This window comes from Schistocerca nitens, chromosome 7, assembly GCF_023898315.1.
Source record: "Schistocerca nitens isolate TAMUIC-IGC-003100 chromosome 7, iqSchNite1.1, whole genome shotgun sequence".
Taxonomy (NCBI): Eukaryota; Metazoa; Arthropoda; class Insecta; order Orthoptera; family Acrididae; genus Schistocerca; species Schistocerca nitens.
Window position 1 is genome coordinate 116,990,055 of NC_064620.1, and position 17,183 is coordinate 117,007,237.

Consider the following 17,183-nt stretch of genomic DNA (forward strand, 5'->3'; position numbering starts at 1 on the left):
TGCAACAGAAGAAGAAAACAGTTTTTCTATGGGGAAAAATAAGTGTTTCACATGGAGCTCAGAGAGACTACACAATCACAGTAAAGTGTGGGAAAGTAATATTATAAAACTAAAAATGACAGCACTAAAAAGCAATTCCTAAAGTCTGAATAGGATTCTATGCCTGATGAAGTATGACACTTAGTTTTCAATGATGAGATAATTACAAAAATTGTTAGCTGCACAAAAACAAAAGGAATCGGAAAATTGTTATACCATTTGCCATCTGGACTAGAATATCCAGTCACTGTTCTCTACGGACACTGATGGCAGCAAAGATTTTCGAGGAGTATGTCCTTGAAAAGAAGTCAAGTCCTCTTATTGGTTTACGATTTGATGACTCATCCACTCAAAAAGAAAGAGAAAGAGATCAGAAACTATACCATTTTGGAGCACATGCTTCTGTTGATGAAATATTAATTCCACACAGAAGCATGTGTCAGTTCCAAATACTCATGCCAAATAAACCAGCCAAATACTGAATAAAGCTCATGTGTCTTACTGCTGCTCATAATGCATATCCTCTAAATCATATACAGAGTGACCCATTTATCTTGACAACCCTAAATAACTGTTTGTCCAGATGCAAATCACAAAATGTTTCAAGCAAATGTTCTTTAGCCATCAGGGGGACATCAATCAGCATGATTGCTTTCATTGTAGCTTTGTTTCTTACAAAGATATGAACAGTGGTATGACTTTTTTAAATGGCACCCTGTATTTTTTATTTGGTAATTCATTTCCTCTCCTGAAGACCTATTCAAAAATGTATCACAGTGTACCATTCACTGAAACACAACGTTATTAATTACATAACACAACATTGATATTGACACTCCCGGCGCTTAGTGCAGGTACTCGAGGGAATGGAACACATCCATGTGCTGACATTGACAGAGGACAATTGTAAACATAAGTAGAATGCACACCCATCAGCCATTGTCAGTTGAAGAGTTGTGTGAGTACAGTGTACACCAACGAAGAGAAGGCAGAATTGCTACTCATCTATGGGGAATGTAAGTTAGCAGAACAGTAATTGCAATACTGTTTTCTTATGTATTAGTACATTTAGTATAGTAGTTTAGTCCTTTTAAATATTGTTGTGTAGAGTAGGCATACAGTAAAGGCTGCCCTTCCTACAAACTACATCAGTCAACATAACGTTTCTTTTATTGTTGTTGTTGAAGGTAGGCAAAATGCTACGCAGGCAGTGGAACTGTACAGAGAGCGATATCCTGACAAGAACCCACCTTCCCAATGGATGTTTTCTCATCTTGTTGCAACGCTTCAGGAAACAGGAAGTTTCAACCCATGATAACGCAATTATCATAGCACTCACACAGACAAAGCTGCCGAAGTTACTGTTCCCGCTTTTGTTGCTATGAATCCACATGTGAGCACACAACAGCCTGAATACAAGATGGGCATTCCTAAAACCAGTGTACATCGTATTCTTACATGTCACCGGTTCCATCCTTAATGCACACCTACATCAAAAATTGCATGGGAATTATTTACAAAATCGTGTACAGTTCTGTCAGTGGGCACAGCAGCAAATCCTTGCCAACCCGAACTACGTCTCCAATGTTCTATTTACTGATGAATGTTCCTTCTCAAACAAAGGACAGGTAAACACAAGGAACATGCATTACTGGTCCAGCAACAACCCATGATGGCTTAGACAGGTGGAACGTCAGTGTCAATGGAGAGTTAACGTCCGCTGCGGGATGCTTGGTACTACAATTAATGGTCTTTATTTCATCAATGGTAGTCTAAACGGCACGGCATATGCCAACTTACTCAGATGAATCCTTCCTCCTCTTCTGGATGAAGTGTAGCTAAAAACCAGACTGCTTATGTGGAATCAACACGAAGGATATCCAGCACATAATGCTTTGTGTGCACATCATGTTCTGAACCGAAGGTATCCTACCAGATAACTTTTCTCTTTGGGGATGCATTAAAGACACTGTCTATTGCAGTATTACAACAACTCCAGAGGACATGCAGGAACATATCGTGCTTGCTTGTAATTCTCTTCAGCGGTCAGCACTGGAAGCAATGAATAATTCTTTCATTCAATGAGTGCGCCAGTTTATCAGTGTCCAGGGTCACCACTTTGAGCACCTTTGAATGTTCTAGTCCTGGGCAATGGTACAGGAGAGTCAAGGTCAATTTTGTGATATGTTTTTACTTGGTTTTCATTTGTTTTCTGACAACTCCAGCAAGTGCAAGAGTTTGTGATCCCGGGCTCAAAGTCAATGTTGTGTTATGTAATTAATAACATTGTGTTTCAGTGAATGGTACACTGCGATACATTTTTGAATAGCTCTTTAGGAGAGGAAATGAATTACCGAATAAAAAATACAAGATGCCATTGAAGAGTCATATCGCTGATCATATCTTTGTAAAAAACAAAGATACAACAAAGGCAATCGTGCTGATTGATATCCCCCTGATGGCTAAAGAACATTTGCTTGAAACATTTTGTGATTTGCTTCTGGACAAACAGTTATTTAATATGGTCAAGATAAATGGGACACCCTGTACATACTTGGGGGAGGATACTGATGGAAAGACATTGTTATCTGAACGAGAAAAAGTTGAGCAAACCAACAGAATGTGTAGTGCACCTTGCTACACTAACACTGAGAACTAATTGCAACATAATGGCATACAACTGATTCTCATCTCTTGAACTGGTGTCTGAACTGGGAAAGAGGAAACTCAACTACAGAGGAACTCTAAGAAAAAATTTAAAAAGAGATAAAATTAGACAAGTTGGCTCTTCAATACATGGCTTCACTAGTAATGCAATACTGTTGTTTTATGTGCCTAAGAAATATAAAGCTGTGGTTCTTGTGTCATTGATGCACCACTCAAAGTACTACCTGTGATAAACAACAAAACCTGACTTCATTTCCTTCTATAATGCCACCACATCTGGTTTTGACACAATGGATATAAAATAATGCAAACTAGTCAACAAATCAGCAAACCAGGAGATGGCCTCCACTATTTTCTTTTTCATGTATATCAGTTACCTGTGTAAATAAGGAAATAATATTCCCGGCTTTGAACAAATTCCAACACTGAACAGATTCAACTTCATGAAGATATTAGCAACTAATCTAATAAAAACACATACGATACGGAGGCTACACATTCCAAATATACCAGCAGAAGTGAGGAAAATAATAATAGACACTTTCTGACAGCAGGATGCAGAAAGGAACATGGACCAGAGATGATTTTTTAAAAAAATGCCAGTATTGCCCATATAAAAATGCAGGAAAACTAATTACAAGTGCATCAAGTATGGGACATCAAAATGCTTGGAATGTTCTAAGAAGTTGTGCAAAGAATGTGCAATGAAACTGTAACTTCTTTATGGTGACAATGCAATTTTATGAACAAGACACTACTGAACACAATGTTATATTACTATTATGTGAAATAAATTATACATCAATGTAAAAGTGGGGTATATGAAAATGAATTTCACACAAATTCATACTTTTCTAATAAGTGTTTCTTGTTACTAAACTGTAATTTGTTGTTTAGAAACTGTTTTATTATATTTAAAAACAGGAAATATGGAAAAAACTCAATACCGTATTGAAAATCTGCAAGTAAACTCAAATAAAAATTACAAGGCCTGAGAGACTGATGTTAACAATAACGTGCCAAAATTTATGTTACCATTTGAGAATTAAATCACTGAACTTATTTTCCCTGCTACAGCTTATCTCACCCACATGCAATCACTTAACTCTAGTCCCAGCACTATTAAAATGCATATCATTCAAATCAAGTTCCCACATAAACTGACTCATTTCACTTAAAAACCATCCTGTGTTCCCTACCCAGTAGGCTATAGGGTTATGACTAGCTTCAAACAGGCAGAATGCATTAATGGAAAGAGATGAACTGTCTGCATTAGACCATTCCCTGGACTTGCTCTACGGCATGAATGAAGGTACCTGAGGGAGTGGACCACCACTAGGCAATTTGGATCCTCATTCATTAGCTTTCTTGAACTCAGAGATGGGAGCTCATACTCCAACACATCCGATCATCCTGCTACAATCCCACACCCAACCTGTTAGCTACCTTTCCCTCTTTTCCTTCCTCTAACTCCCATCCCCTACCTCCCACCCTCAGAAGCCACAATCCTGCTATTTTATTGTTTTGCTCTATTCTTCTTCCCATTTGCTTTGTTTCTTTCCCTCTTCTATACCTATCTTTGCTTCTTACTCTATTAACTCTCTTCTAAGACCTTTGAACTGTAACTGGTACAGTGCTTACTGACGTCCTGTCAAAAGGTAATGATAGTTTTTTATTTGTTCAAACTGAGCTGGAAGTACTACTTCCTGAAGACAAAATTACTGGTTAATCTATACCACTTTTTGTCAGTTTAAGAAATTTCTGAATTTAATTTTCCTTTTTTAAAATTAGTTGTTTATTCTCATAAGTTAACATAACTACTAGTTGAACTTGTACAATATTCAAAGTAGTCATCACTAATAAATTATGTGTCATGTTTTTTGTGGCACCCTGTTACTGAGCTTAGGTAAGAACTAACTCAAAGAAAAACTTAAAACGGTAGAAAAGTGCACAAAAAATGCAAAGAAACACATTAACATACAATGTACATAAAAAACAAAGTTTGTTAGCATGATTTTGAACATACACCACACTACAACAACATACTAAAAATAACAAATTCTGTGTACTTTATTGACTTCTTTTCAATAATTTAATAAAGGGAAAAATTTCTCCCAGCAATTCAAGTTTGATTTTTTCCATATTATATTTGTATTTCAATTATAAAGTATGAAAGAAATTGTAAGGTACTCCCACAATTTCCCAACTGTTTAAAAACTCTTCAATACGTGCATGCATATGAAGGAAACAGAAGGAGCACAGACTATGATTATAAAACTGAAAAAATAACCAAAAAGTTGAAAATTAAATCTGTAACTACTGATGAAAAAGCTGTGTGTATAGGAAAAATACAAATGTTTCAATGATTTCAAACTTCCAGTTTTTCTGGACATGAAGAGCGAATACGGAAGGAAGGGGAAATTGTAACAAAATATGTGATTATTTGGAACTCAGTCATAAAGCAGATGTATTAGTGCAATGGGATCTGAGGTACTTATCACTGTCTTTAACTTTATCTTCCGGCTTCTGTTTGTGCTGCTGTACAATAAGAATTCTGGTTTTCCACACAAGTGTAACTATATCCCCCATTTCAACCAGATCAAAAAGGCAGCTCTATATGTTCACTCTTATTTTATTTATGAAAAACTTTACATTATAAATTGTAACACACATAGTCACTTTCCAACAACAGTTTTACTTACATTGGAATAGATGGAAAGCAAAGACACAGTAATTTCTCAAATGAAAGCTGTTGCTCTGAGCATAGAAATAATAATAATTTAGGAGGGCAAATAAAAAATTTTTAGAATCCCAGCTTTATTCCCTGGGAGTTGAAATTCACTTCCTTTGCGTCCAGCTGACACTCTTTGTTCATATGTCATAAGCAAACTGCTTTCCTTTCCCCCGCTTCTGGTGTCTGTACTACCTTCTTAGAACTACCTCCCCCCCCCCCTCCCCCACACCGCACGCGCGCACACACGCACGCACACACACACTACATTCATTCACTCTCTCTCTCTCTCTCTCTCTCTCTCTCTCTCTCTCTCTCTTTCTACCAAAATAACATGTTTCCATTGCAACACCACACAGTATTGCAACTCATTACTGTGCATAAAAAAGCTCAAATCGCTCTGTATTATGTTTAAACTCATGCAGTGATTTTTTTCATAAATGCATAATAAAAATAAACAAATAACACAAACACACCTCATAATTACTTAATACTTGTTAATCCAAAGTGACTTACATGGGATTGTCTCCAATGTAGTTTTTGTGAAAGCAGCCCTCCGTTCTAATTTGTACAGCCCGTGAAGCAGAAACAACACGGCTTTCAGACAATGATTGCATGTCGCAATATTCCTCTGGCCACGACAAACCCACAGTAAGCTCAATTCTGTTTGCACCTTGTACTTCTGTATAGGAAGCTAGATCCTTAAACTGATGGTGTAAATATCTCTGCAGAGCTCTTCTGCTTCGCCACCAGTGTTGTGAAGTGTTGAGCTCAGTGTGTGACTCCAGTGTAGATCCATTAGATACCTTACCAGAAGAAAGTAAACACGCAGAAAGACATTATAAACAGGATGCTATAAAACACAAATATTAAATAAAATTCTAATATTATAAACTGTCTTCACAAAAATGTAGGCCCTGTTATTGCACCTGGCTATCCTGTAGAAACACTACTACACCCAAGAATCTCAGAATAATGAATAATCAAGGTAGTGTTTATCGGTGCTGAGGAAGAGAGTGGCACAAAGGTTAGGAAAAAATTAGAGACATTTCAAAATAACACAGACACTTCATGCTCTCTGCAGTGAAAATTTGTTTCGTTGTGCATTTTTCCCATAGTTGCATTCCTCTGTATATCGAAACATGTCATATTGTTGCTTACAACACTTCACTTCACAAAGAATATTCACGCATTACACACAATTTTATCCATGTTACACAGAATGTTTGAGGACTGTGACAATACTGTAAATTTATTAAATAATTGCTACTGCTTCAGTCATTTTTTTTTCTTCTAGCATTTGATTAGTATGACACGTTTCAGCAGCACGCTGCCATCATCAGGTGCAGTCCACTTGCACGTACATTATATTAATCTGAAGCATGATTAAGTTCGAGGATCACATGGTTTTTCATTATTTTATTTTAGGAATAAAGGAGATGACTCACCGAAAGGCAGAAGCGCACAGACAAAAGGTACAAAGCTTGGCTAGCCTTTGGAATGCACTTCCTTTACTAGCTGTAGGAAAAACATGTGTGCACACACACACACACACACACACACACACACACACACACACAAGCCTCTCTCCCTACTTGTTCTCAGTCAACTGCCAACTCTTTACTGGCCCACGATGAGTGTACTGAGATCAAGTGTGGGTGTGAGGTGGGAGAGTGGTCTGTGGGCTAGCTAGGGGTGCAGGCAGTGGGGACAGGTGGCAGATGGCTGGGCATATGTTTTCACAGACTAGAGTGTGAGATAATAGCACGCACCTAGCTGATGTGAGGACACAAACTGGGTCAGGTACTGGGGCAAGGGTGGTGTGTGTGTGTGTGTGTGTCTACAAAGAAACACACACACACACAGAGAGAGAGAGAGAGAGAGAGAGAGAGAGAGAGAGAGAGAGGCAAAACAAGTGTTGTATCACTGTGACAGATACAAAGGTGAGCAAGTGTACCGGCACTTATCCCAGTTCACTATTACCACTGCAATGCACCTGTGCTTAGTATACAAAGGATTGCACCATAATTTGGGATTGAAACTAAAAATTAAAATAACTTTTCCAAACTCTGTCAGAGTGTGCTTCAGAACATTAATGTTAACATTGTGAAGTCACAGTATGATTTAAGGAATATGTTTCGCTACATATATTGTTTTAAGAAATAAATAAGTGGAGCTTAATAATGAAACCAGAAAGTTAAAATTGTTCAGAATCTGCAAATCTATGTCACAATCAAAAGTTACAAGTCTCAACTTGATCGGGGAATTATTTGGTCAAAACCGGCATTTTCAGGAAAATTTGAAGGTACTAGATATCAGACTCGGAAAGATGAAAATTCGTATACAGCCTCAGTTTTAGCTTTCAAGTTAGTTATTAAAAACTAAATTTGGAAGAAAAACATCCTTATTCAAAACAGAATGGATCATTTGTACTAACATATCAATAAAAATAATCAATTTTTGACAATATAATGCAATCGGATAGATAGAATATCTATTCAAAAAGTGGAAATGTCTACCTTTGGCACTTGAAAGTAAAAGTGCTGTCACAGGCAGGGCAAAATTTCATTATCTTTTGTAGCTTATTCAAAACTTCACAACTATTCCTGATCGTCGATTAAGAAACCAAACGATGTACATGCAGCTATATAAAATATGTTGGTTCCTGTCGATGAGCTAACTACAATAAGTATTCAAGCTACTCATTGATAACTGACTGGGACTTTGATTTTCCACCTACCAAAATCTGCTGGCCAATGCATGAGACTTTTCCTATGTTGTAATCTGCATGGGTAGAACACAGTTTATGATATGATCACTCATATTTGTAGTAATGCAGAGAACGGGGGGGGGGAGGGTGTGGGGGGAGTGAATGTGTGTGTTCCTGAGATCAATGACGGCACAGTTCACAAAATCAAAGCCAGACCAGAGCAAAGTCATCTTCAGCATATACCAAGATTCCAGGGAGCAATCTAAATCAAAACGTAATAAGGGTACAGTCGAACTCTACTGATCACGGCATGTACTGAAGTGTTACATGGCATTTAGGCAAAATAATGCTATTGTACTAAACTTTCAAGCAAATGATTTGGTACTAGTACATTATTTTCATCATAGCTAGAATTTACGGAAGGAAATGAGCAAATTTTTCAGCATTACAATGGACCTTTTAAGGTTCAGAACGTACCACATCCAAAAGCAGTACATTTAATGGACCCTGATATAGGGTAAGATATAGGATTATACAATACAGATATGATTAAAAAATTTAATGCCCCAGGAGAGCTCACGCCCTTTGCAAATTTGGTGGATTGACAACCATCGACCGCCCGAGTTAAACTGCTTTCATAATTCTATCTTAGTTTCTCAGTGACAATTTCTATCTACCTTGACTATTCTATTATCTTTTATTAATACTATACCTTCTACCACCACTTCTTCCAGAAACAGAACTAAAAATATGGCACCAACAAACAATGCATAGCTTCTAGGTTTTATTTCATAATAATTGCACTGGTATGTTTATGAAGATAGCCATGAGCTTACTTAATAAACTTGACTATAAATTAGCATTTGAAGGACGTGACACATGTTCATCATGCCACACATTGTAGAGGAGAAGAGTCCAGGTAGGAGATGGGAGTCAAGACAAACTGATGGCGTGCTACCATGCGTAGCAATATAAGAAGCAAGATCTTAAGAGTTAACAAGAGAACAAGAAGGTTTGATAACTAGTATTCAATAAGGAATAGATCCATGAGGAATAACAGGAGATGAACTGCTAATGTTATCCTAGTGCATTCACAAGAGATACCAGGAGTAAAAGCTTTTGTACCGTCTAAATCTAGTAATTATAAGAAAGTAAAGGATATCATTCAACAACGGAAAGTCCCAGATGGAATGTAACAATATTATGACATGGACAGCTGCTACTCACCTTGTAGCGGAGAGGCTGAGTTGCATATGTTAGAATAAAAAAACTTTCAGAAAAAGAGCTTTCAGCCAACAAGGCCTTCATCAGAGATAGAACATATACAAACACTTCACGCAAACGCAACTCTAGCTGTTGAGTCCACACTGCGAAGCAAAGGATAAGCTATATTTGTCAGTAAGTAAAAGCAAGATACATAAGCATGAGAAGCATGTGTGAGTAGTGATGTTATATGTGTTATAAACAAGAGTAAGAAAAAAAGTAGTTAGAAGAGAGGAGTTAAAATATTTAGGTAGAGAGCAATCAGTTAATGTCAGCTGAAAGCAATTAGGGAAAAACTTATCGCTAGGAGTGAGAAATGATATCAAAAGGGGGGGGGGGGGGGGGGGGGGGCTAGTAACTGTGTTTACAGATGAAGTTAACACTTACCCAATTATCAGATGAGGTGTAGAAGAAGGAAAGGGTAGGCGGATCCATACAAGGAATGACCTATACCTTCGTGAGGTGAATCTACAGGAGGCAAGACCTGTACCACTTAATGTAGATAGCAGAGAGGTTAAGGTTAGACAGGCACATAGAAGGGATGATCTATACCTTGTTCAGGTGAATCCATTGAGGGAATGACGTGTACTATAATTTTTTAAGGTAAAAAAGGTTACACCCACATCTATAACGGTGTAGAGGTTTGACACAGTGGCTGCCTTTAGAAGGAATATAAGTGCAGTGAATACAGAAGTATGAAGCTGTATAATGACTGGTGGTCACAATATGAAAGTTTTCTCCAAACTAGTTCGACAATCAAATAGACTTACCTGATAGTAGAGACGAAAATTGTTGGAGCAGGAATGTTCCACATTTGTTGACTACAGCCTTTACTGAGATTTGACTGTAGAGATTGAATAGTAGGCAGATACCTGACAAGCAGCTCCTCACATAATAATTATGTGAGAAAGAGTAAAAGGTAACTAACTCTGTATGTATACGAAAAGTAAACAAGAAACTCTCGAGCATACTGGCTTGAAGACAATTCATTGTTAAATACATTGATAAATATGAAAACCATAACTAAGTTGACACGATACACAAATATATATTAAAATGATATCTTGCTATATAGAAAGATGGGTCATTAAAGGACAATTTCTTGCATCACAGAGGATGTGAAGTAAAAAAGATGGAGTTACACAAAGTGGACTAACACTGTTAAGCACAATTTACCTGAAATGAAACAACAAAACTGAAAAGACTTGTGATTCTTCAGTTTCTACCGGCGAATATCTTGCTCGAACAGTCCACGGGTGTACTGCCAGTCCATAGTGTCCAACGAGCACAATATTTCGGCGATCAGACATGTCGCCATCATCAGGTGTGCTGACGAACTGTGCACCTGATGATGGCTACATGTCTGATCGTCGAAATATTGTGCCCGTTGGACACTATGGACCGGCAGTACACATGTGGACTGTTCAAGCTGAAAAGACTTGTTACTAAAAATGAAGTTTCATTCCATTTTACAGAAGGAAATAATATCATGTGTTTTTAAGCAATCAGGTTGTTTATAGCAGTATGTTAATGAGAAATCAACTTTGAGATTGAGAGATGTCCTGACTTCCTTCCTTTAAGTGGGGGAATATGTAAGGTTGCATGCCATTCAAGCAAATGACATTTCACTCCTTGTGTAGTACAAGGGAAGATGATTGTAACGGAATAATATTAAGTAGAGCATAAGCCGTGGAACATACACTGTATGCAGGTGTTTTTTCGTATGTGCAGACATTAAAAGGGAGGTGTGGAATACGAGAAAAGGGCAAGCTGTGATGACAAATAAATGGATTCACCTGCTGTGGGCTGGGCCTTTCACATTTTGGTGTTGCAGCTTGGCGGTGGCTTGCTCATAAAGAGCAATTACACTCTCCACGGGTGGAAATAAAAGACAAGGTGGTTTTGTAACAAATGAAATATATTGTAATCTTGAATGTCATGTTGAGCCTTCGAGGCATTTGCAGTATAAAAAGTTGTGTTCTACTCTAATTCACATGTCACGCTAACGACCTGTGCATCCATTCAAGGAAATATAGAAAGCAGTGGATGTGCTTTTTCATGATATGAGTAGAAGTTATCTTCTTTTGTTTCAATAACAGCTACAGAAAATGAAGAAGTCAAGCCTTTCCTCAGTTAAACACAAAATTTCAGAGGCACTGATTAGCAGGATCTCTACTTCAAGAGAATCAACTACAGCAACCGGTTTAAAAGGAAAAGATAAATATGTCAGATGTTGCATTGGGTGACAGATCTCATGAAGTGTTCTGACTAAGCTTCTACTACAAGGAGTGAGCCAGTAGCTACATAAAACCCTAAACCAACTAGAAAAACACTTCAGTACTTGATGTTTCACTGAACTGGTGAGACAGACTGGCAAGTGTCTTGCCAAGGTATTTACAGGCACTCTCGCATCAGTGGACACTGAACGGCTCCACATAACATGCTTGATCTTGCAGTACCTTGTGCATGAGCAAGCTGTGGCTGGGCAGGGAATCTGAATCTCTTTCACATACTAACTTGCCTCTCTGACGTCTTGGAATTGAGGGGCGCCAATGTGTTGGTATGTGCGTCAATTGATTAATGCCAGCTGCACATCTGTCCATCTGGAACTCTTGTGTCTGCTGACTCTTAATAAACAACTGTGCCTATGCTGTTGCTGCTTGCCCAAGCATACGTCAGTTAGGTGTCCTAGTTTGTAATAAGGACACTGGTTAGTGTTTATCCTCTGAACAATAGTTGGGGCACAATTTCTGCAACTTAATGCTATGGGCTTGATGCGATGATGTGGAGGAATGGCTATAACAGGTGTCTGTGTACTGGTGATGGAAGGGGACATGTGCTCCTGATCTGTGAGCAATGTACTGCACAGTGCACTGCTCAACGAGAATGTTCCTCTTCGCCAATCTAATGTCGGTGATGACAGTATAACTTGAAGATGGTATCTGAGTGGAGCAGTCGACGAGGTATTCAACATTTGCCAATTCAGCCCACAGATACTAAAAGTTTACTGAATACTGATAAGGTTTGCTATACCGGCAATCTTCACAAAAGCAATCGGCAACACTTCAGGCACCTCAGGCACACATGCAGCCTACATGGATCCTGCACACCTCAGCATTGCAGTTGTGCCCTTTTGCAGGCCCCCGTACCAGCACTAACACAGGCTGCCGCTTCCAAGGGACCTACCTGTGTCCGCCACACGTTTGACCAGAAAATAGTGACACGAGTATTCTGCAACAGGCCACTATAAAGATCGGCACCAGAGCTCAGAAGTCAGTCATTCAGCCTTTGAGAGCCTCTCCTAATCTGGGTGGGTGCTTTCACCCTATCGTCTTAGGACGATCTCAAAGTCCATTGTAGGCACCAACACTGCTGTATCCAGCATTCATCGTTGTTTCCCTTGGTGTAACTGTACTGTATCCAGGATAGACTTTACTGTTCCTAGGGTGGTGTTACTCATGACAGCTTCATCAGACTTTTCTATTTTCCATTCAGGTGTATATGTCTGTGAAGATCCTGATCATGTTACTTTGTCACAAGTCTGGAACCATCATACTGCCAAGTCTTCATGCCTGTGAGAAACTGTAATTGTGATTTTGTAATCATCATCAAAGCACACATTTTCTTTCCTTGGTCAATAACCTTCTGGAAATTTTGGTCACTGTTCTATGTGGGTCAATGTGAGTGGCACATTGAGGTTCATCAACAGATCTTTCATCAAACATGTTTTCTCTAATTATGAAACACTTAACTCATTATCATTCTTCTCAGAAACATAAAATTTGGTCTCATTTCACTTACCATAACATGTGGCGCTGTAACTCCATTAGGAAGCCTTGTAGTTATCTTCCAGTTAACAGCATGGGCTGATGTGAGAACCAGAACAAGACTGTTCCTCAAACCAGATCCTTGGACATCAAGACTCACCCAAGGGGAAACACGTGGACCTCGTAAAACTAGTACGTGAACCTGTTGATTGCAGATATCATGTTCAGTTTAATATCATTTTCACTTAAGATTATAAAATTAGAAATAAAATGTCCATCTGTCTGCAAAATGTATTCTCACAGATTTCAGTCAAGAGTTTAACAAATTACAATACACTGGAGTTCATGTTTACATTAAATCAGTTTAATTCCCTGGAGCCTGCTGTATCTAAATCTTCAAACAACTAACAATTAAATTTTACATACAACAATGAAAATTGTAGAAAATCAGTTCAAATAAAAGGTTACAATGAAACGAACACCCTTAGCTGCTTACAGGCGTTGACATACGTCAACGGGGACAGATGAAAATGTGTGCCCTGACTGGGACTCAAACCAGGGATCTCCTGCTTACATGGCAGACGCTCTATACATCTGAGCCACCGAAGACACAGAGGATAGCACAACTGCAGGGATTTATCTCTGGCACGCCTCCCGCGAAACCGACATTCTCATCGTATTGTTCCGCACTACATTCGTAGTGTCCCCACCCATTACACTCATTACTCGTGGCACGTTGCCGATTCCCGTAAGAGTTCGGGCACTGTTTGTGCATGCACAACATGTCCGACAGAACAGATACCATCTTAGTATAAAAAAAAAAGTCTAGAACACAAAACAATGGGACTGATAATGATAAATGCGAGTTCAAAAATGAACATAACTGTATTACATTTATGTCAATGGAGTGCAAAATGCTGTATATTGTATTAAAACAGAAGCCAGCAACTACAACTGGAATTAAAGACCTTTTTTTGTAGAAACATTTGTCTTGTTTAGGTATTCTAAAATAGTTTCTTTCTCCCCATTCTAAGTGTCTAATTTTTACATTTCAGAGTTGCTCCAAAATCCTTGATGAACACTTACGGGGGAACATTAGCATTAATTTAATTTAGCATCCTTAGAGTAAATACTTACCAGACATTCTGCCTTCTTGTAATTGTATTGTTTTCTCAGATGAATCTTCCTTTTGATATCTATATAGCTCCATCAGATTAGGCAGTAAATTGAGAGTGGAGCAACATATGTAACAAATTAGTTCCTAGCAATATTATGAAGAAAGATAGTTGCTACTCGCCATACAGCAGAGATGCTGAGTCGCAAATAGGCCCAACAAGAAGACTCTCAGAATCTGAGCTTTCGGCCAACAAGTCCTTTGTCGAAAATAGACAAAAAACACACACACAACCATAGACTCTGCCAGCTGAAGCCAGATTGATTAGTTCCTAAGCACTTTCCAAACAACAAAATACTCTCTCACATACCACGCTTAAATCAAGAAAGTCCATGTGGGATCTCAACAGCCTTGGCCAACTTACTACTTGTGATTTAGAAGGGTACCAGAGAGCTAACTGGACACTGCCTGGAGAATAACATTGGCCCAAGCATACAATCTACAGGTGTGCAGCTGCAAATACATATCTGGAGCTGCTTCAATGAAATCAAACCGAGGCACGCAAGATGCAAAGTATCCCTTTACAAATGGTATGTTGCACACAGCTACAAAGTGAAACAATGGTGCACACAGTAGAACACATTGTTAGTGAATTCCCAGTAAGATCGCAAGGGGACTTGAATGACTTCACAAAGGTCTTTTCAAAGGTTATTGTGGTGTTAAGTTCCCTGAACACAGACTTCTGCTGGAGTTGTCATATTAATATCTCCCTGGAAGTTCACTTGCTATAATTTTACATTAGTTTGTTATCACTCTCGTTTGTTTGTTAAATGTGTTTTCTATCATTATTGTTCTCTACTTTTTCCATACGCTAAAAAAAAAAAAAAAAAAAAAAAAAAAACAAATAACAAAACAGTTACACTGTTGAAAATTAAACTTGACCATGTGCAACTGAACTGTAAAGCATTCCATAGACAGAATAAAGACACGAAGTGCTGAGTTTAGACAAAGTCATATCTACTGATTTGTATCCTTCCTGGCACAAAGACTCTTAGGCAGCATCTTGCAGATAACTGGCAATCCAAACTCAGGGGTTCTGAATGTGACTGTCATCCTCAATCATTCTTCAAAATACAAAACTGATTTCCTTTACCAGTTTATAAGTTATTTGCATGTTCTAAGGAGTATCACTGTGAAATCTCTCGATGATGTGGAATGAGAAAGTTATGTCACTATGTTAAGGCTCACACACATACATATCATATCACATAAGTGGCAGTCAAAAGAAAATGAGACAAATGAAAAAAAGTAAGTAAACTGTTCATTATTTCAAAAGTAATCGCCATAACTTTTAATACATTTATCCGACTGTGAGACAAGACTGTCAATGCGTTCATGGAAAAATGTTTGTGCTTGTTTCTGGAACCACAATTGTATATGAGCATGCACCTCTTCATCCGAATCAAATCTACGGCCATGAATGTCTTTCTCAAGGGCTCCAAAAATATGAAAATCACATGAGGAGAGATCGGGACTGTATGGAAGATGTGTAACGGCCTCCTAGCAAAAATTCTGAAGCATTCACCCAAGTACAAGACGACTCTCAATATAATACAAGGCCCTCCCAAAGAGGCTCCTTGAGATCCCCCCCCTCCCCCTGAGCTAAACCATTGACTAATCAAAATTACAAACTGTTTTGTCGATTTTTTAAAATTATACCTATTCTGAACTTATGCCATTTATTGACTGTTTAGATTATTACACTAAAAGAAGAAACAAACTAAACAACAACAAATGGTTTACCTGGTTTAGATTATTACACTAAAAGAAGAAACAAACTAAACAACAACAAATGGTTTACCTGGTTTAGATTATTACACTAAAAGAAGAAACAAACTAAACAACAACAAATGGTTTACCTTAACTTTTATTTTCATTTCTATTTTGCTTACTATATCTGTGGTATCAATATTCTTAACCATCATCATCAATGCCATTGCTATCTTAATTTGTAAGCTTACTGATATTTTTTCCTTCCTACAGTCCTCCCAGAGTGTCATCTTCTGAACTATCCATAGCATTGGATATACAGCACTTTTAGTATCCTTTCATAATAGATTCACTTGAAATTCCGCCCCGGACAGTAAGGATCCATTGGCCCAGCATGGATATTTTCAACTTCTCCCTTGGAGACACGGCATGGTCTCCTTGAAGAAGCCACTCACTGTAAAGCTGTTGCAGGTGAACCTCAACACGTCTATTCACAACAACATCCATTACTTGAAATTGTGAGCTCATGCTGCCATAAATTATTAGCAAGTCTGTGTTGTTCTTTGCTATCAGATCCTTAACTGCCTATGTGAGGTGTCCCCTAAAAGAATCCAGTAAAAAATTCCCTAGCGTTAAGTAAGGAAATCAAGTCTTTGTCATCCACTGATTTTCTTCGTGTTTAAAGATAAGTTTCTTTCAGTATCATTTTCCTGTGAAGAATCACATATGGGTGGAGTGGGAGAGAGGGAGAGAGGGGGAGGGGGGAAGGGGGAGGGGAGCATCCTTCCATCTGGTAGTGCACCCACTATTACTGTTATTCTGGCCTTTTCATTGCCAGAACTTCTTACAAGAACACTTTGAATGCTCTTCATATTGACATTAACATTCAAGGCATTTCAAAATAAATATATGTCCAATTGGTGTTCCTCTTATGGCCTAGCAAACCACCACTTCCTTACATTCGTTATATGATGCCAATGTGTAATTCTTTGTCATATGCCATGGGAAATCATGTATATATAACAAGAACAAGAGCAGACCCAGAACCAGTCTGTGTGGTAAATCTGTAGGGATTATTCCCCCATTCTAAATAACAGTGTTTTCTTGTGCACATTCCCTGAT

General features: G+C 38.3%; 1 protein-coding gene across 1 annotated transcript in view; it reads right to left on the reverse strand.

Moving 5' to 3' along the window:
- Positions 1–17,183, reverse strand: part of LOC126195249 (uncharacterized) — a 245,445-nt gene that overhangs the window by 153,524 nt on the left and 74,738 nt on the right. Inside the window, exons 6-7 of the mRNA XM_049933777.1 lie at positions 13,212–13,379; positions 5,954–6,243 (exon numbers count right to left, since the gene is read on the reverse strand). Coding sequence (XP_049789734.1) covers positions 5,954–6,243; positions 13,212–13,379 — 458 coding nt within the window. The remainder of the gene's footprint in view (positions 1–5,953; positions 6,244–13,211; positions 13,380–17,183) is intronic.